At 46.5% G+C, this 14,957-nt stretch overlaps 1 protein-coding gene across 4 annotated transcripts in view; it reads left to right on the top strand.

Moving 5' to 3' along the window:
- The first annotated feature begins 73 nt into the window (after positions 1 to 73).
- The window catches only part of UBE3B (ubiquitin protein ligase E3B), a 35,389-nt gene continuing 20,505 nt past the window's right edge, over positions 74 to 14,957 (top strand). Inside the window, exons 1-13 of one of the 4 annotated variants that reach the window (XM_070399250.1) lie at positions 74 to 374; positions 546 to 664; positions 3,903 to 4,005; positions 5,989 to 6,170; positions 6,333 to 6,453; positions 7,305 to 7,364; positions 7,493 to 7,597; positions 8,899 to 8,995; positions 10,039 to 10,124; positions 11,476 to 11,558; positions 12,526 to 12,631; positions 12,922 to 13,042; positions 14,011 to 14,188. In XM_070399250.1, coding sequence (XP_070255351.1) covers positions 6,010 to 6,170; positions 6,333 to 6,453; positions 7,305 to 7,364; positions 7,493 to 7,597; positions 8,899 to 8,995; positions 10,039 to 10,124; positions 11,476 to 11,558; positions 12,526 to 12,631; positions 12,922 to 13,042; positions 14,011 to 14,188 — 1,118 coding nt within the window. In that variant the 5' untranslated portion in view covers positions 74 to 374; positions 546 to 664; positions 3,903 to 4,005; positions 5,989 to 6,009. Of the gene's footprint in view, positions 381 to 545; positions 665 to 3,902; positions 4,006 to 5,988; positions 6,171 to 6,332; positions 6,454 to 7,304; positions 7,365 to 7,492; positions 7,598 to 8,898; positions 8,996 to 10,038; positions 10,125 to 11,475; positions 11,559 to 12,525; positions 12,632 to 12,921; positions 13,043 to 14,010; positions 14,189 to 14,957 lie in introns of all 4 variants that reach the window. The other 3 variants (XM_070399247.1, XM_070399248.1, XM_070399249.1) reach the window with 3 other exon arrangements.

Raw genomic sequence — 14,957 nt, 5'->3', positions numbered from 1 at the left:
AGGGCGCTTTCTTAAAGGATCCGCTGTACTCCTAGACGTGGGCCGCATTCTTTCCAACATGCCTGGCTGGAATAGGTTGCATCTCCTCTCTGCTGGGTCGGGCGTTGGTCCCGCTCCTGAATGCCCCACTGTTTCAGCTTCCAGAGCGGAGAAAAAGATTCAGGAAGGTTGTCATTCCCGGTGGAGAAGGTCTCCGGAACTGTCGTTGGCCGGAACTGGAGAGTTGTTTCCCGACGGAGCTTGGAGAAAGAACACCCCGGGGCAAGATGGTGGTGGAGTCTCGATCGCTGCCCCGGGTCCGGCAGAGCTCAGGGGTATTGGGCTGAGGCGACAGTCGCTGCGGCTCCGATCCCGAGCGCGGGGGCCTCGAGCGGGTAAAGGTCTGCGGCCTGCGAGTAGCGAGCGGGATCAGGACCGTGGGTGCACTGGGTGGTGGAGCCGGGGACCTTAAGGGAGGGTAACCCTGGGGCAGGGTCCCCGCCTCTCTGGTCGGAGGGGCAGGTGCTAGCGGCTGGCGTATCTCTTTTCATTCGTGGGGCCTTTAGAAACGTACTAACGCCGGATGAAAAAGCTTTGTTATTGTGGTTGATGCCAAGGGAAGACGCCAGGTCTTAGGAGTCGCTGAAACCCGAGTTCGAATCCTGTTTTCTCGCTGTGACCTCGGGTGAGTGCTTCACCTCCCCGAGCCTCGGCTTCCCCCGCTGTGAGATGGCGTGATTAGCTCGTCTCACGGAGCGTATTGTATAATGGGAGTTTTAGTGCCGTGCCAGTCGCTCAGCAGTCAGAAAAGGCAGCTGGAGTTAGTGATATCGGTAAAGAAAAGCTTGTTCGACATTTGACTCTGACCTAGCCGCACGGGCAGCCTCGCATTCTCAGCTTTTCTTTGCTGTTCTGTGAGTCGGGGACTCTCTGGGTCTTGTGTGTTTCATTTACAAATTATTGTTTTGGAGTCGGATCTGAGTTCAAATTCAGGAGCCTAACGACCCCTGACAAGTCCTGCCCCGTCTCCACATTTCATTTGCTCCCGTGAAGGTGAGATTGAAAACAGCAGCATCTGGGTTGTGGTGGTCATTGGACTGGCTGCTCAGCTCCTCCCACCAAAGAGGCAGAATCCTTCCGGGCTGGGTCAGCAGTTGGTATTTATGGCGCCTCACCCCTGAACAATACTCTTTGGAGTCTCGTCTCTTTCATAATTCCCCATGAGGTTGGCCTGATCCAGAAAAGGCCGATTTTGAGCAGGTCCGGTGGGAATACTGAAGTAAAGAGGAGTCTGAGTCTTGTCTCTTCTTATGAAAATAGTGGCTGTGACCCTTCCTGATGGTCTGACCTGGGCTATGGGAGATACTAAATGATCTCACGGGGGTGCTGTCTCATGTTTTCCTTTTGCTTTTCATATGATCTTGATGGTCACCAGCTTCTTGTCTCCAAATCGTCCCACCGATGTCACTGTTGTTTTCCTAATTGGATTGCAAGCTGCTTAAGGACAAAACAGTAAAGCTCACTTATATGCTATTTGTTTCCAGATGCTTTTATTAATATTTTCTCATTTAATGCTAGTGACAGTGTCATGATGACTGAATTGAGGTACAAGAAGGGTAAATGTTTCATTTAACCTTAATTTAAACCTTTCGGCAGCCCTAGGAAGTAGATATGTTACTATTATGACTCTCAGTTTACAGATAAGGAAACCGAGGCCTAAGGAGGGCAAGTAACTTGGCAAATGAGGTAGAATCAGAACTAAAAAGAACCAAGGACTGCTTCGTCCGATCCAAAGCTTGTTCTGTCACACACAGCCTTTCCTTTGATTCTCAGTGGCATTTGCCAGCGTAAGCACCTAATAAGTACTTCATAATGTATTTTATCTTATTGATGAATTATAGCAGACAATATAGGTGGAGCAGGTGAATAAGAAAGAATGAGAAAAACTGCAAAGTGTAGGCTATCGTATGTTGTAAACAGAAACCAACATATAACATTGGTGAGGGGATGATGGTGTCAAGGAAGGGATCTTATCCTGAGTGGCCCCTGGAGAAGTGAAAGTTTGAGACCCAGCAGGTCCTCCAATAACATAGTTTTGTTCAGTGTTGTTTCATTATAACATTGATGAGATGCCATAGGAACTTAACTCTTGTTTATATCAATTAGCCTATTAGCCTATGGGAAAATTGGTTTCATTATATGTCATTTTGCCCCAGTTCCAACAACCTATAGACGATGCTAACCAGGCCTTGCTATAGTCTGACAGGTACTTAGTCACAGTTTGTGTGCAGCCTCCTATTTTTCCATTAGGATGAGGCTCCCTCTTCTCCCCCACGTATGAGGGACTGTCTACATGTTAAGGAAAGCACATAACCACTGTGCTCCTGGCTTGGGCCCAGCTCCTTTGCAGCTCTCAGGAGCTTGAAGCTATTACCCAATCTGAACAGGGCCAGGGGTTCACTGCCCATGTGACCGGACTGGTGAATCTTAGCATACCCAGTCCTGTCTAATGGGTGAGGAATGTAAGGGTCCCAGCATTATCTCCCACCCCAAGAACCTGAGTGACAGAAGACTAAAAAAAAAACAAGAAAAACTTTGTGTCTATAAAAATAATACATTAGCCCTGGCCGGGTGGCTCAGTTGGTTTGAGTGTCCTATACACCAAAAGGTTGTAGGTTCATTCTGGGTCAGGTTGGGGGTTTGATCCCTGGTTGGGGCGCATATGGGAAGCAACCAATCGATGTTTCTCTCTCCCTTTCCCTCCCTCTTCCACTTATCCCTCTCCCTCCCTCTTCTTTGCTCTCCCTCTCTCTCCCCATCTCCCTTCCTCCCTCTCTAAAAATCAATAAACATATCCTCAGGTGAGGATTTAAATTTTTTTTAAAAAATAGTAATAATAATACATTAGACTTACTGAGTGTGCTTGTCAGCCACCTCAGTAGGTACTTGATGTTTATCATCTCATTTAGTCCTCATGCTTGGCCTCTGAGCTAATCAGTGGAGGAAGACAGGCTCTGAGACATCACCCGATAGTACATGGCAGAGCGAGGGAGTGCCTCTCAGGATCAGCTGCCTCGCCATGCGCTTTCTGTAGGAAACCTAGAAAACAGACCCGGTAAAGAAGCAAAATTTCCCACAATGCCATGCTCTCAAAACAACCACTCTTATGTAACATTCTGGTATATTTCCCCCCCAGTTTTTTCTCTGTGTGCATTTTTCTTTTTCATGTAATTGGAATCATACTGGTTCACACAATTTCTTGGGCATAAATAGTTTTCAGTGTTGTTGAAAATGTCAAACATTATTTTCAGTGGCTTTTTAATATTCTATCCCGTTATTCTTGCTTACATCACAACGCATATAAATTTTTAATTCATTAACTTCTTTGGGATTATAACTTCTTCAAACAACACAGGGGTTGGGGCACTGACACCCCAAGCGCAGTTGAAAATCCATGTATAACTTTTGATTCCCCCAAAACTGAACTGCTAATGGCCTACTATTCACTGGAAACCTTACTGATGACATAAGCAATCAACACATTTTTGTATGTGAACATTTTGTATGTTAATATACGGTATTCCTACAATGAAGTAAGCTAGAGAAAAAATGTTAAGAAAATCATAAGAGGAAATACATTTACCGTATTTATTGGAAAAAAAATCCATGTATAAGTGGACCCATGCGTTTCAAACCTGTGTCATTCAAGGGCCAACTGTATTTTCAACCAGTTCCCTTTAAACGGTGAGGACTGTGGCGCTAAAGGTTAACATTTAGACCAGACATTAACTAAAGAGAACACAGTGTTGTTTTTTAAACCAGAGGCACTGAATGTATTCCTGTACTCGGTGAGGAAGATGTAGGATGCCCTACCTATAAAACTTAACCCTAAGTCTGGATTTTTTTTCTTCTGCTTCTGCCAGAGAGGACAAGCTCCTCTGAAGGGAGAAGCTGCCCGTGGCCGTGAGTCCCCTGCGAGATCACTGATGATTACTTGGCATTTCTGCGACACAGGCAGGTCCTCAGGTGAGCTCTCTGGACTTCCACTGCTGGGGCCAAAAGAGTGAATGATTCAGAAGCCCTTCTTCTCGCGTCTTCTTACTCTCCCTCCTATGGTCAGGCGGACTTTGTTCATTTGTTCTGAGAATTACTGATGAGCCATGCACGTGTTGGAAAAGACTTGTTTAACAGGATGTGAAGCAGTGTTGAAAAGGGGCCACAGAGGTCCCTCGGTATATCGACATGGGAGGAGTCTCCCGTGACCCTTTGATTCTTGATGATGTTTTCATGTAGGTGCTGCTGTGAGTGAAGTAACCTAGTAAAGAACTTGTCTTGAAGTCTGGATTTATGATAATTCATTTCAGTGCTTTTGTCAGCTGGGCTGATTACATATTTTGGATAGAGTGACAAAGTTATCAAGCATCTAAAGAAATCATTTTAGTACGGGAGGTTCTAGGGACCAGTACTATGTGCTCTAGGCTGCTAGCCAAAGCCATCCCTTTGGCCCTAACTGGTTTGGCTCAGTGGATAGAGCATTGGCCTGCGGACTGAAGGGTCCCAGGTTTGATTCTGGTCAAGGGCATGTACCTTGGTTGCAGGCACATCCCCAGCTGATTGATGTTTCTAACTCTCTATCCCTCTCCCTTCCTCTCTGTAAAAAATCAATAAAATATATTTTTTTAAAAAAGCATCCCTGCCCTGACCGGTTTGGCTCAGTGGATAGAACATTGGCCTGTGGACTCAAGGGTCCCGGGTTCGATTCCGGTCAAGGGCATGTACCTTGGTTGCGGGCACATCCCCAGGAGGGGGTGTGCGGGAGGCAGCTGATCGATGTTTCTCTCTCATCGATGTTTCTAACTCTCTATCCTTCTCCCTTCCTCTCTGTAAAAAATCAATAAAATATATATTTAAAAATAAATAAATAAATAAATAAATAAATAAAATTAAAAAAGCATCCCTTTGGGAAAAGAGTTATTAGTGATTGAGATAAAAATGTGTAGCCCCGGCCAGGTGGCTCAGTTGGCTGGAGCGTTGTCCCATGCACGAGAAGGTTGTGGGTTCGATTCCCAGTCAGGGCACACACCTGGGTTGTGTGGGTTCCATCTCTGGTCGGGGCACAGATGGGAGTCAACTGATTGATGTTTCTCTCTCACATCGAGGTTTCTCTCTCCTGTCCTCTCTCTCTTTAAAAAAAAAAAAAGTATCCTCGGGTGAGGATTAAAAAACAACCAGTGTAACGGGTCATTTAGAGCCTCTATCCAAAAGTTCCAGCCAGCGGAGGGGAGAGGCTCTGCGCTAAAGGCGTCAGTGGTCCTTGGAGGAATGGGATCAGTAGGACAAAGGAATAAGTTACACATAAAACAGAACGTATTCAATTTAATGATTGCCTTGCATTCTGAAATCACGTACCTTTGGCTTTTTGTTAAAACGATCCTTTAAAAAATGAAACACTTTTTTTAGTGCTGGCACAAGGTAGGTACCAGTAAATAATCGCTGAATGAATGGATGAATAAAAGTCACAGTGATGGTAAATATTCATCTTTGGTTTTCCCCTCAAGTCTTGACTTGGCAAAATAAAAGCTGACTGCTTGGTGCTGGCTTCCCAAATACTGTGGACGGCTCCAAAGAATTCAAGTATCTAGGGACCCCTGACTTAGAGGACGCATGGCTTGCATTAGAAGTTTATGGATGGGACTGAGTCCTGCTTTGTTCATTCATTAAACGATTACAGAAGCCATGCCCTAGGCCAGGCGCTGCGAATTTTCTCTCAAGAAGATGTGATTATTTAATACAGGAAGCAGCAGTGCTGCCCTGGTGAGCTGCATGAAAAGAGCCGATAGGAATTGGACTTGTGCCAGGAGAGCTGTTAGCACTTTGGGAGGTGGTGGAGGGCCCTGGGTAGCTCTCTGCTGCTGCCCACACCCCTGCCCACCCTTTGCTCTTGAACCCCTCGCTGTGTGTGTTTCTCATACAGTGATCTACACCGACGGCTCGCCATTTCCCTTGCAGGGTTTGTGCAACTTTGCAAACATGTTCACCGTTTCTCAGACCTCGCGAGCGTGGTTCATCGATAGAGCCCGGCAGGCTCGGGAGGAAAGGCTGGTGCAGAAGGAGCGGGAGCGGGCGGCCATTGGGATTCAGGCCCGCGTGCGGAGTTTTCTCTGTCGGAGGCGACTCCAGAGGGACATCAGGTGGGTGCCAGGAACTCCTCAGCACGTTTTCTCTTGCTCCCAAGTAATAGCAAGAAAAGAAGGCATTTTCTCTAACAGTTCTGAAAAAGCCTTCCGGCTGCTGGGAGCTCCTAATGAAAAAAGTTTTTTTTTTTTTGTTTTTTTTACCCTTCCCTCCCTTAGGAGAGAGATCGATGAGTTTTTTAAAGCAGATGACGCTGGGTCCAGTAGAAGAAGTGCACTTTGTATTTTTAAGATTGCCAGGAAACTGCTGTTCTTGTTCAGAATGAAAGAAGATAATGAGGTAAAATAATAATAGCAAACATACATCGTCCTTTCTGTCTGCCAGGTCTTTTATAAATGCTAAGGCATCCCGTCCTTAGGGCAGCTCTCCGCCACTCCCACATCCGGCCCTTTTGTCTTCTTGGGGCCTGATTTGCAGGGATTACGCCCAGTGCTTCTGGACCTCCTCACAAATCTTTTCTCATCGACTATTAAGAGCACTTGTTGGACTCAGATGCATACGGGGGCCAGGGAGGTTAGGTGAAAGACTGACTGAGGACTGAAGGTCCCGGGTTCAATTCTGGTCAAGGGCATATGCCTGGGTTGTGGGCTCAATCCCTAGTAGGGGGCGTGCAGGAGGCAGCTGGTCAGTGATTCTCTCTCATCATTGATGTTTCTCTATCTCTTTCCCTCTCCCTTCCTCTCTGAAATCAATAAAAATATATTTAAAAAAAAGAAAGAAAGAAGCCATTGATGAGATAAAACATAACATAAGTTATAATACATGGTAACTCACAGTGGTGGCGAGGACCTCAGACAGAGCGATGGGGTCTGTGGCACGCCCATCCAGAGGGCACGGCCTCTACTCCTCTGCAGCCAGGGGTGGACCCTGATTTTTTTTAAAGAGATGCTGGGCTTCTCTATGCTCAGTTTTCTCATTTGTAAGAATTGGTAGCTAATTTCAAATTCCTTTTAGATCCTGCAAACCAAACAAAACATACTGGTTGTACCTTTGAGGTTAGAATTAGCCCAGGAAATACAGTTCCAGGAAATAGTCATCTGTAATAGATGCCAGGTGCCCACCAAACATTGGCTTCTTTCCCATTTTTATCAGTTGCTGGAATTTATGACCCCCCTTCTGTCTCTCTGCAGAGATTTGAAAAGTTGTGTCGCTGCATCCTGAGCAGTATGGATGCTGAGAATGAACCCAAGGTAAGTGGGATGGGTGTCGGGTTAAATTAAGCCTTATTGGCTGCTTATCTGGCACTGGCCAGGAGCTAGACCCTATGTAATCTGATCCCTGTAACTGCCCATTACATTCCTCTTTCTCCTGCTTGTAGGTGTGGTATGTGTCCCTGGCTCTTTCCAAAGATCTCACCCTCTTATGGATTAAACAGATCAAGGACATGCTGTGGCATTGCTGTGAGTTTCTTGAGCAGCTCAAGGTAAAATGAAACACTGTAAATGTATCCTTCCCACCTGGGGCCTGTAGGATGTAGTTTCCAGGGCAGAGGCTTGGCAAGGACTTGGGTAGCAGCTGAGCGATGGCGTGAACGTCAGCAGAGCTCCCAGGGATCCGTTCCCAGCCATCCCTCTCGAGGCATCGGAGCAGTGGTCTTCTCTATTACCTGCTGTCTGCGTCTGCATTCCACAATGGATTTCTCTTTGAGAAGAGGCGCTTCTGCTTTGAAAAAAAATTTTTGAAAGTTCATGCAGAGAAACACGCATTAGGAGAAAAGAACACCAGATCCGGAGCCGGGAATATCTAAATGTAGTCCTCAATCTGCTCCCAATTCCTCATGTGGCCTTGAATAAGGCACTTCCCTTCGCTCATTCTCTGTGAGCTTAGAGCTTTCAACTATCAGTGATGGCGAACCTTTTGAGCTCGGGGTGTCAGTATTTTGAAAAACCCTAACTTAACTCTGGTGCCGTGTCACATATAGAATTTTTTTGATATTTGCAACCATAGTAAAACAAAGATTTATATTTTTGATATTTATTTTATATATTTAAATGCCATTTAACAAAGAAAAATCAACCAAAAAAATGAGTTCACGCATCACCTCTGACACGCGTATCATAGGTTCGCCATCACTAGCTGGTTTCCAGGATCCCTTGCAGTGCACATGCTAAGTTTCTGAGCCTAGACAGGAATCGGGCCTTTCTCCAGCCTGCTCTTGTGAAACAGTGTATAATAACAGCCAGTATTGTAGAGTTATCTTTGTGCCGGGTGGGCGCTGCTCTTAGTGCTTTATGTACATGAATTGTTTATTCCTTACAACAGCCATACTATCCCTAGTCAACAGATGAGCATTCGAGGCACAGAAAGGTTAAGAAACTTGCCCACGGTCACAGAGCTAGGAAGTGGTAAAGGCAGAAGTCTGAACCCAGGGTCCCTGTTATGCTCGATTGCATTTCCACTCTGTTGCTCCAGGGAACGGCTGAGCATACACATGCTCCTAATGCACGCAAAACCAGCAGGCCAGCGCTGGTCACCTGTTTCCCAGGATCCTCAGTGCTCCATTCCGGGAGTACTTAGATTCCGTAGGCAATCACTCGTGGGTCAAAATCCCTGTCGTTTAACTCCTGACAGTGGTCATCCCCTAAGAGACAAAGAAGAAGAATATGTACTTATAACCTGACTCACTACTTGAGCCCGAGAACACTCAGCAAAATTACAGAATGGTTGCTTCACTGTCTGGGACTGGGGTGTGTGTGTCTTAACCTTCCTCTTCATTGTGTCCAGCCTGAAATCCTACATGAATCCAGACTCGTCACACTGTACCTCACGATGCTTGTCACCTTCACAGACACTTCAACGTGGAAAATTCTCCGGGGAAAAGGTCTGTGGGACTTGTTCAAAGTCTGTCCCAAGTCGCAGAGCTTGGGCACCTTTTCTACTTTGTAAGAAGCACTTTTGCCATCACAAGCCCCAGGGGAGGCACTCACTAAGCCCTGCCGTTTCATTTGGTGAATCAGCAGCAAGTAATTCTCTTTTGGCCATAAAATGTGCACTGTCATGCTGCCTCCTTCCCTGAACATTATGCTTAGCTTTATGTTTTTCATACCGTCACTTCATCCATCCATTCAGCAAAGAGCCTACTGTGTGCCATGTGCTGTGCAGGCCCTGGAGGTACAGAGGCGGCCACTGGCCTCCAGGGCTTTACCTGCTGAACTGCAGCTCACAGAACGTAGAGGCTGGTGGGGAGATGGACATTAAAGAGAAGTCACATGCATATCCTCTGTCGCGACAATAGTGTGAGAAGCGGCGCTCAGAAGGAAGAGAAATGCGAGTTTAGTGGGGCAGGGACAGCCTTGCCCTGCTCTGTCGGGGCTCAGGCCTTCCTGCAGAAGTGACAAGTGAGCTCAGAGCTCGGGGAGAGTCAGAGCCACCGAGTGAAGAGGGACAAACCTCCAAAAGCCGAGGAAACTGTATGCAGAAGCCCAAGACAGGAGGGAGGGTTTATTTCAAGGCATTATCCTGGATTCTAGGGAGGATTTAAACTATGGAGAGCCCTGAGCCCTGCAGGAGCTTGTCTCTCGTTGGAGAGGAGGCAGCCACAGAGCACAGAGTTCTGTGCCCTCGGAGGGAAATGGAAAGGTGCTCTGGGGCTCAAGGCCGGGCCCTTGCTGCTGGCTGGGGGAATGCTGGGCCCGGTTACCTGAGAGGCGACACTTGAGCCGGGCCTTCTGGAGAGAGAATGCGGATATGCAGCATCTCCGTGGACTCTGGTCCCAGTCCCAAGGGAAGCGGGAAGGCAGGCCAGGGAGCATCTCGCTGCCTGTGGCCCTGGCCTGGGGCCCGATTTTCTGTCCCACCTAAGCAGTTCCTCTTGCGGCCAGAGATTTGCTGGGTTTCTTTCCTCAGTCCTTTTTCTTTCCTTAGGCGAGAGTCTCCGACCAGCCATGAACCACATCTGTGCAAATATAATGGGACATCTCAACCAGCGTGGACTGTACTCTGTGCTGCAGGTCTGTGCCACCACCCCCTGATGGGTGAGCTCCTCCTGTAATAGGTGACCTCACGCTCCACACCTGAACTTGGTGTTATATGTTTGGTTTTGGCACATCTGGCGCCCTCCTCGCAGAAATACTTTGCAGGAAGAGTTTAACGCTCAGTGCCCTCTCCTGCCTTCCCCGGCCTGGGTCACTGTGGTTTGTGTAAAGGGGGGCGGTGGCCCCAGGATCCCTTCAATGCGCTCTATCTTTGGCTACAGGTGCAGTCCGGTCACTTGAAATTGAAACTGAGGGAGGAGGCCTCAGGCTTGTTCCCTCTGGCTCCTTGGTTGGTTCTGGAATTAACTCTCTGGCTCTGTCCTCAAACAGCCTTCTGTCCACACTGCACCTTTTGTGCCAGCCCATATGCCAAGGAATGGTCAGAAGCCGAATTGGTGTTTAGGATTCCTGAGAAGTAGCATTGATTCAGCCATGGGTTCTGTCCTGATGTGGCTCCGTTTGCTCCTCACACAGGCGACATTGTCCATAGGTCCTCCCAGTGCGAAGCGGTCCACCTGACACCATAACTCGGAACTGCTTCTGAAATCTAGTAGAAAAGATAGTGAAGAGTGAAATGGAGACCTGGCAATATAAAAACTAGTCAAGAAACTTGTTGCAAGAGGAACTCCTTTTGAGAAGAGAAGACCCATCATAACTGAGCAAAGGAAATAGGGATGACTTTAGTTGGAGTTATAAGATCCTTCTACAAAGAATATACCAGTGCAGTCAGTGCAGTAATGCCCCTCAAAGAATTCATTCTAACAGAATCATTAAAGATGTGCCACAGACTTTATTCGAATGATGAAAACTTAGAAGCAACCTAAATGTCCATAGTAGAAATGGGTTGAGTATGTGTGAGTATTGCATTGTTTAGCTGTTAAAAACATGTTGGGGATGTGTTTACCAAGTTATATAAAGCTGCCCATATTATACCTTGTGTTGGAAAAAACTGAGACACTGCAGAAAAGTTCTGGAAAAGTACACACCAAAATGTTTTAAGAACTGATTTTGATGAGAGGATTAAAAGATTTTTCTCACTTGGAAAAAAAAAAAAGCCTGTCTTGCAGTGTTAAGTCTGGGCTTTGGATCCGCTGTTAATTTTTTTTAACTGTTTATTATTTTAAAAATTAAACATATCATTTAAAGGGGAAGGGGTGGTATTAATGAACCTCCACCCCATTACTTTTCTCTCCCCTCATTTTTAAAAAACATTCCAATATAGTTTTTTATCCAAGGCACTCATTTTACTTTTATGCTTCTTTTTTTAAAAGAACAAATGAATACAAAGTTGGCATCATCCCCTGACCAGTTAAAATGTTCTTTCCAGATATTGTTAACCCGTGGCCTGGCCAGACCCAGGCCTTGTCTGTCCAAAGGCACTTTGACTGCGGCCTTTTCTCTGGCGTTGCGGTAAGTAGGAAACGTACTTGCTTCTGAGGGGCCGCACGTTGTTTAAGGCATCTACACATATTAACTGACTCCTCACCACATTCTCTCACTCCGCTTTATAGATGAGGAAGCTAAGGCCAGAGGGTAAGCCACTTGTCCTTGGTCACACAGCGGCGAGTGGTAGGGCCAACAATTAAACTCAGGCCATACGACTCCAGAGCCCACACTCATTACTCCTTATTCTTTAAACTTGCTTCCCATATAGGCACATCTCTGCACTCTAAAACAACATGTTTCTTTAAGTAATGGTATATGAGGACCTTCCCAAACTCGCCCTGCTCCTTTCATTAGCTGGGACCCTCTTTACCTGGTGCATGGACCGCTGGCCCTGGTTTCCGGCTGTGCCCGTGTGCCTCTCCAGCTCCCTGATTACGGCCCCAGCTCTCTGATGGCTGAGACTATGCATTAAACTATGTTTGCCCCCTTCCCTGCTGCGTTTACCAGAATGGATGCGTGCCCTGTTAAATGTACCATCAGCAGTGCATTTGTAGAATTTGTCACCCGAGGGGGCTTAAGTACAACAATTACGAGTAGGCTAAGCAAGATTTTGATGACATCATGTCAGTAAAACGTCAAAACTGATTTTTCATAGCTGTGTCACGTGACTCAGCCTTCCCTTAGTGCAGCGGTTCTCAACCTGTGGGTCGCGACCCCTTTGGCGGTCAAACAACCCTTTCACAGGGGTCGCCTAAGACCATCCTGCATATCAGATATTTACATGACGATTCATAACAGTAGCAACATTACAGTTATGAAGTAGCAACGAAAATAATTTTATGGTTGGGTCACAACATGAGGAACTGTATTTAAAGAGCCAGAAGGTTGAGAACCACTGCCTTAGTGGGTGTCCCATCATGGGAAGCATAATTTCAAGGGGTTTGGGGGGCCTTGGTAACCTCTCTGAGTAAGGTGATCTGTCTGTGTCTAGCCCTGTGATTGCTGCCCAGTTTTCAGACAATCTGATTCGGCCATTCCTCGTCCACATCATGTCTGTGCCAGCTCTTGTGACTCATCTCAGCATAGTGACCCCTGAGGTAAGTGGGCCCTGAGTTCCCCCTTCTATTTTTTACTTCCTTGGAAATTAGAGCATAAACTGTTTTCTCTGTTAATCCCCACCTCTTCCCCTAATTTTTCTTCTACATCCGTGCCACTGTCGACACACTTTTGTTAGCAGCCCAAAGAAAGAGGTTCTCGTGTTTGTTCATCTTCTTGGCGATCAGTAGCATGTTGGGCTCCTGGGGGGTGACCTGCAGGGGTCAAGTTCATGCTCCCGTGGGAACTTCTTCCATCAGCTTCCCCTTTGACAGTCTGTAATTGTTCGCAGCGCCTCACTGTGGTCGAATCTCATGACATGCTTCGTAAGTTCATCACATTTTTAAGAGCTAAAGATCGATGCCGCGATGTCTGTGAGAGTTTAGAAGGAAGCCATACACTGTGTCTAATGGGTGAGTAGCTGAGGCTGGGATGTGATTGTGTCCTGGGCGTCGGGAAAACCCCAAGTGGTTTGCTTTTCACCTTTCAGGAGATCAAGAGCTGTTTTTATTAATGATTAGAAGTGTTTACAATAGGAAACATGTAATCAGATAGACGGTTAAACTAGACATGTAAAGTTGAAAATCACATGGGAAATAGATCCAACTTGGCAAACTGGTTGAGTGAGTGTAAGTGAATGTTAAATTTTAGCCCTTAGCTTCTTGGCAGCCAAGGGAAAATTGAAAACGTGATGAGTGGCCTGGATAACTCTCATGTTGGGAGAAGGGAGGGCGAAGTTGAGTTGGGCTTAGATGAGTAAGGCCTACATCATCTGTTTTACTGTTTTCATTGTAGATCAAAGGGGTTGTGGATAGAAGCATTTGAAAACTGCAGACGTACCTAATTCTCAGTGCCTAACATAGAAAAAGGTTCTTAAGGCCAAATTTTAGGGGAGTCCTCACACAAGACATGTTAAATAACCTTGGTTAACTTTGAATAACAGTGACTTCCATGGAAATTCAGATATTCTTCAAAAAGGTCATTTCTTACATTAACCCTTGGTTTTAAAATCATAGTGTAATAGTAAAATGTCATACGAGCTAAATGTCACATCCCCATGTGCCAGACAGTCTACATGTTAGTCCATACAGGCTTCACATCGAAGGTGGGGATCGTTATTCCAGTCTTATAGATGAGGAAACAAGATGGGAGAGGTGGGGTGAGGGTCACCCCTGGCCTGGGGCAGAGCCAGGATGGGAAGCCAGGCTGGCCTAGGTCTCGGCCCTGCACCGCCTGCAGCCCCAGCCCTGACAAGTGCCCCTCCCCGTGGAATTCTTCCCGCACAGAGATGTGGCTGCCTGAGCGCCAGGCAGAGCGCAGGCCTCGAGGTGATGAAGCGTGTCTGTCTGGACCCCGCGCCCTCAGCCTTCTCTCTTTGCAGGCAACCTCCTGCACCTGGGCTCCCTCAGTCCCAGAGTGTTGGAGGAGGAGACAGATGGGTTTGTGAGTTTGCTCACGCAGATGCTGTGCTACTGTCAGAAGTACGTGACCCAGAAGAAATCCAACCTGACCCACTGGCACCCCGTCCTTGGCTGGTTCTCCCAGTCGGTGGACTATGGGTGAGTCCCGGGGCAAAGCCCTGCCCTTCCTGCCTCCCCTGCCTCTCCCCCACCTCTCCCTTCTTTCTTCATTTTAGCTTATGTTGTTTGTTTCTTATTATAAAAGTCACATATAGTCATTGTATAAGTATAGGTAAGAACACAACAGAATAAAAATCATCTCCTAAGACAACCTGTGTGCACTTCCATTCAGTCTTTTTCCTACCAGTTTTTTCACAAAAATGGGATTATATTAATTTGTATTTTGTTCATTTAGTAAATTATGAACAATATCTATTAGTATTATCTTTCCTTCTTCAATATCATTTTATTGATTGCCTAGATTGCCGTATTTTGGGGAAACTAAAATAAGGTACATGATTCAAAGGGAATAGAAGTCACTCCACATGTTTTTCAGGAGCTGGAATATAAATGTTAACGTTTTTAATGAAGAACTCAAAAATATTTTTAAAAAAACACTTCTAGAAGATAGAGGTGAAGTAAGGTGGCATCACAAATTTAAATGTGCACCCTGGGCTGAAATGAAGCGGGTTTCGGGACCTGAGGCGGCGTGCTGCTCAGCTGTTTTCCTTTCCATGTCTGCCTGAGGCCTGGGGTCCCTGCCGGGGACTCTTGAGGCAGAAAACTGAGGGCCACGGCAGGAAATCCACGATTTTCTCCCTTTTCCTTGTGCCTGAGTGGCATCCAGTTAAAAAGACTATTTCTCAACTGCCGACCAGAGCGCTGCCCCAGACTGAAGAGGATGGAGGGGCTTGTGTGTTGGGCATCG

The sequence above is a fragment of the Myotis yumanensis genome, unplaced genomic scaffold (genome assembly GCF_028538775.1).
Source record: "Myotis yumanensis isolate MYYU_CA2020_CCGP unplaced genomic scaffold, mMyoYum1.0.hap1 SCAF_19, whole genome shotgun sequence".
Taxonomy (NCBI): Eukaryota; Metazoa; Chordata; class Mammalia; order Chiroptera; family Vespertilionidae; genus Myotis; species Myotis yumanensis.
Note: the sequence above shows the minus strand (reverse complement) of the source record. Positions and strands in the feature narration are given on the sequence as shown.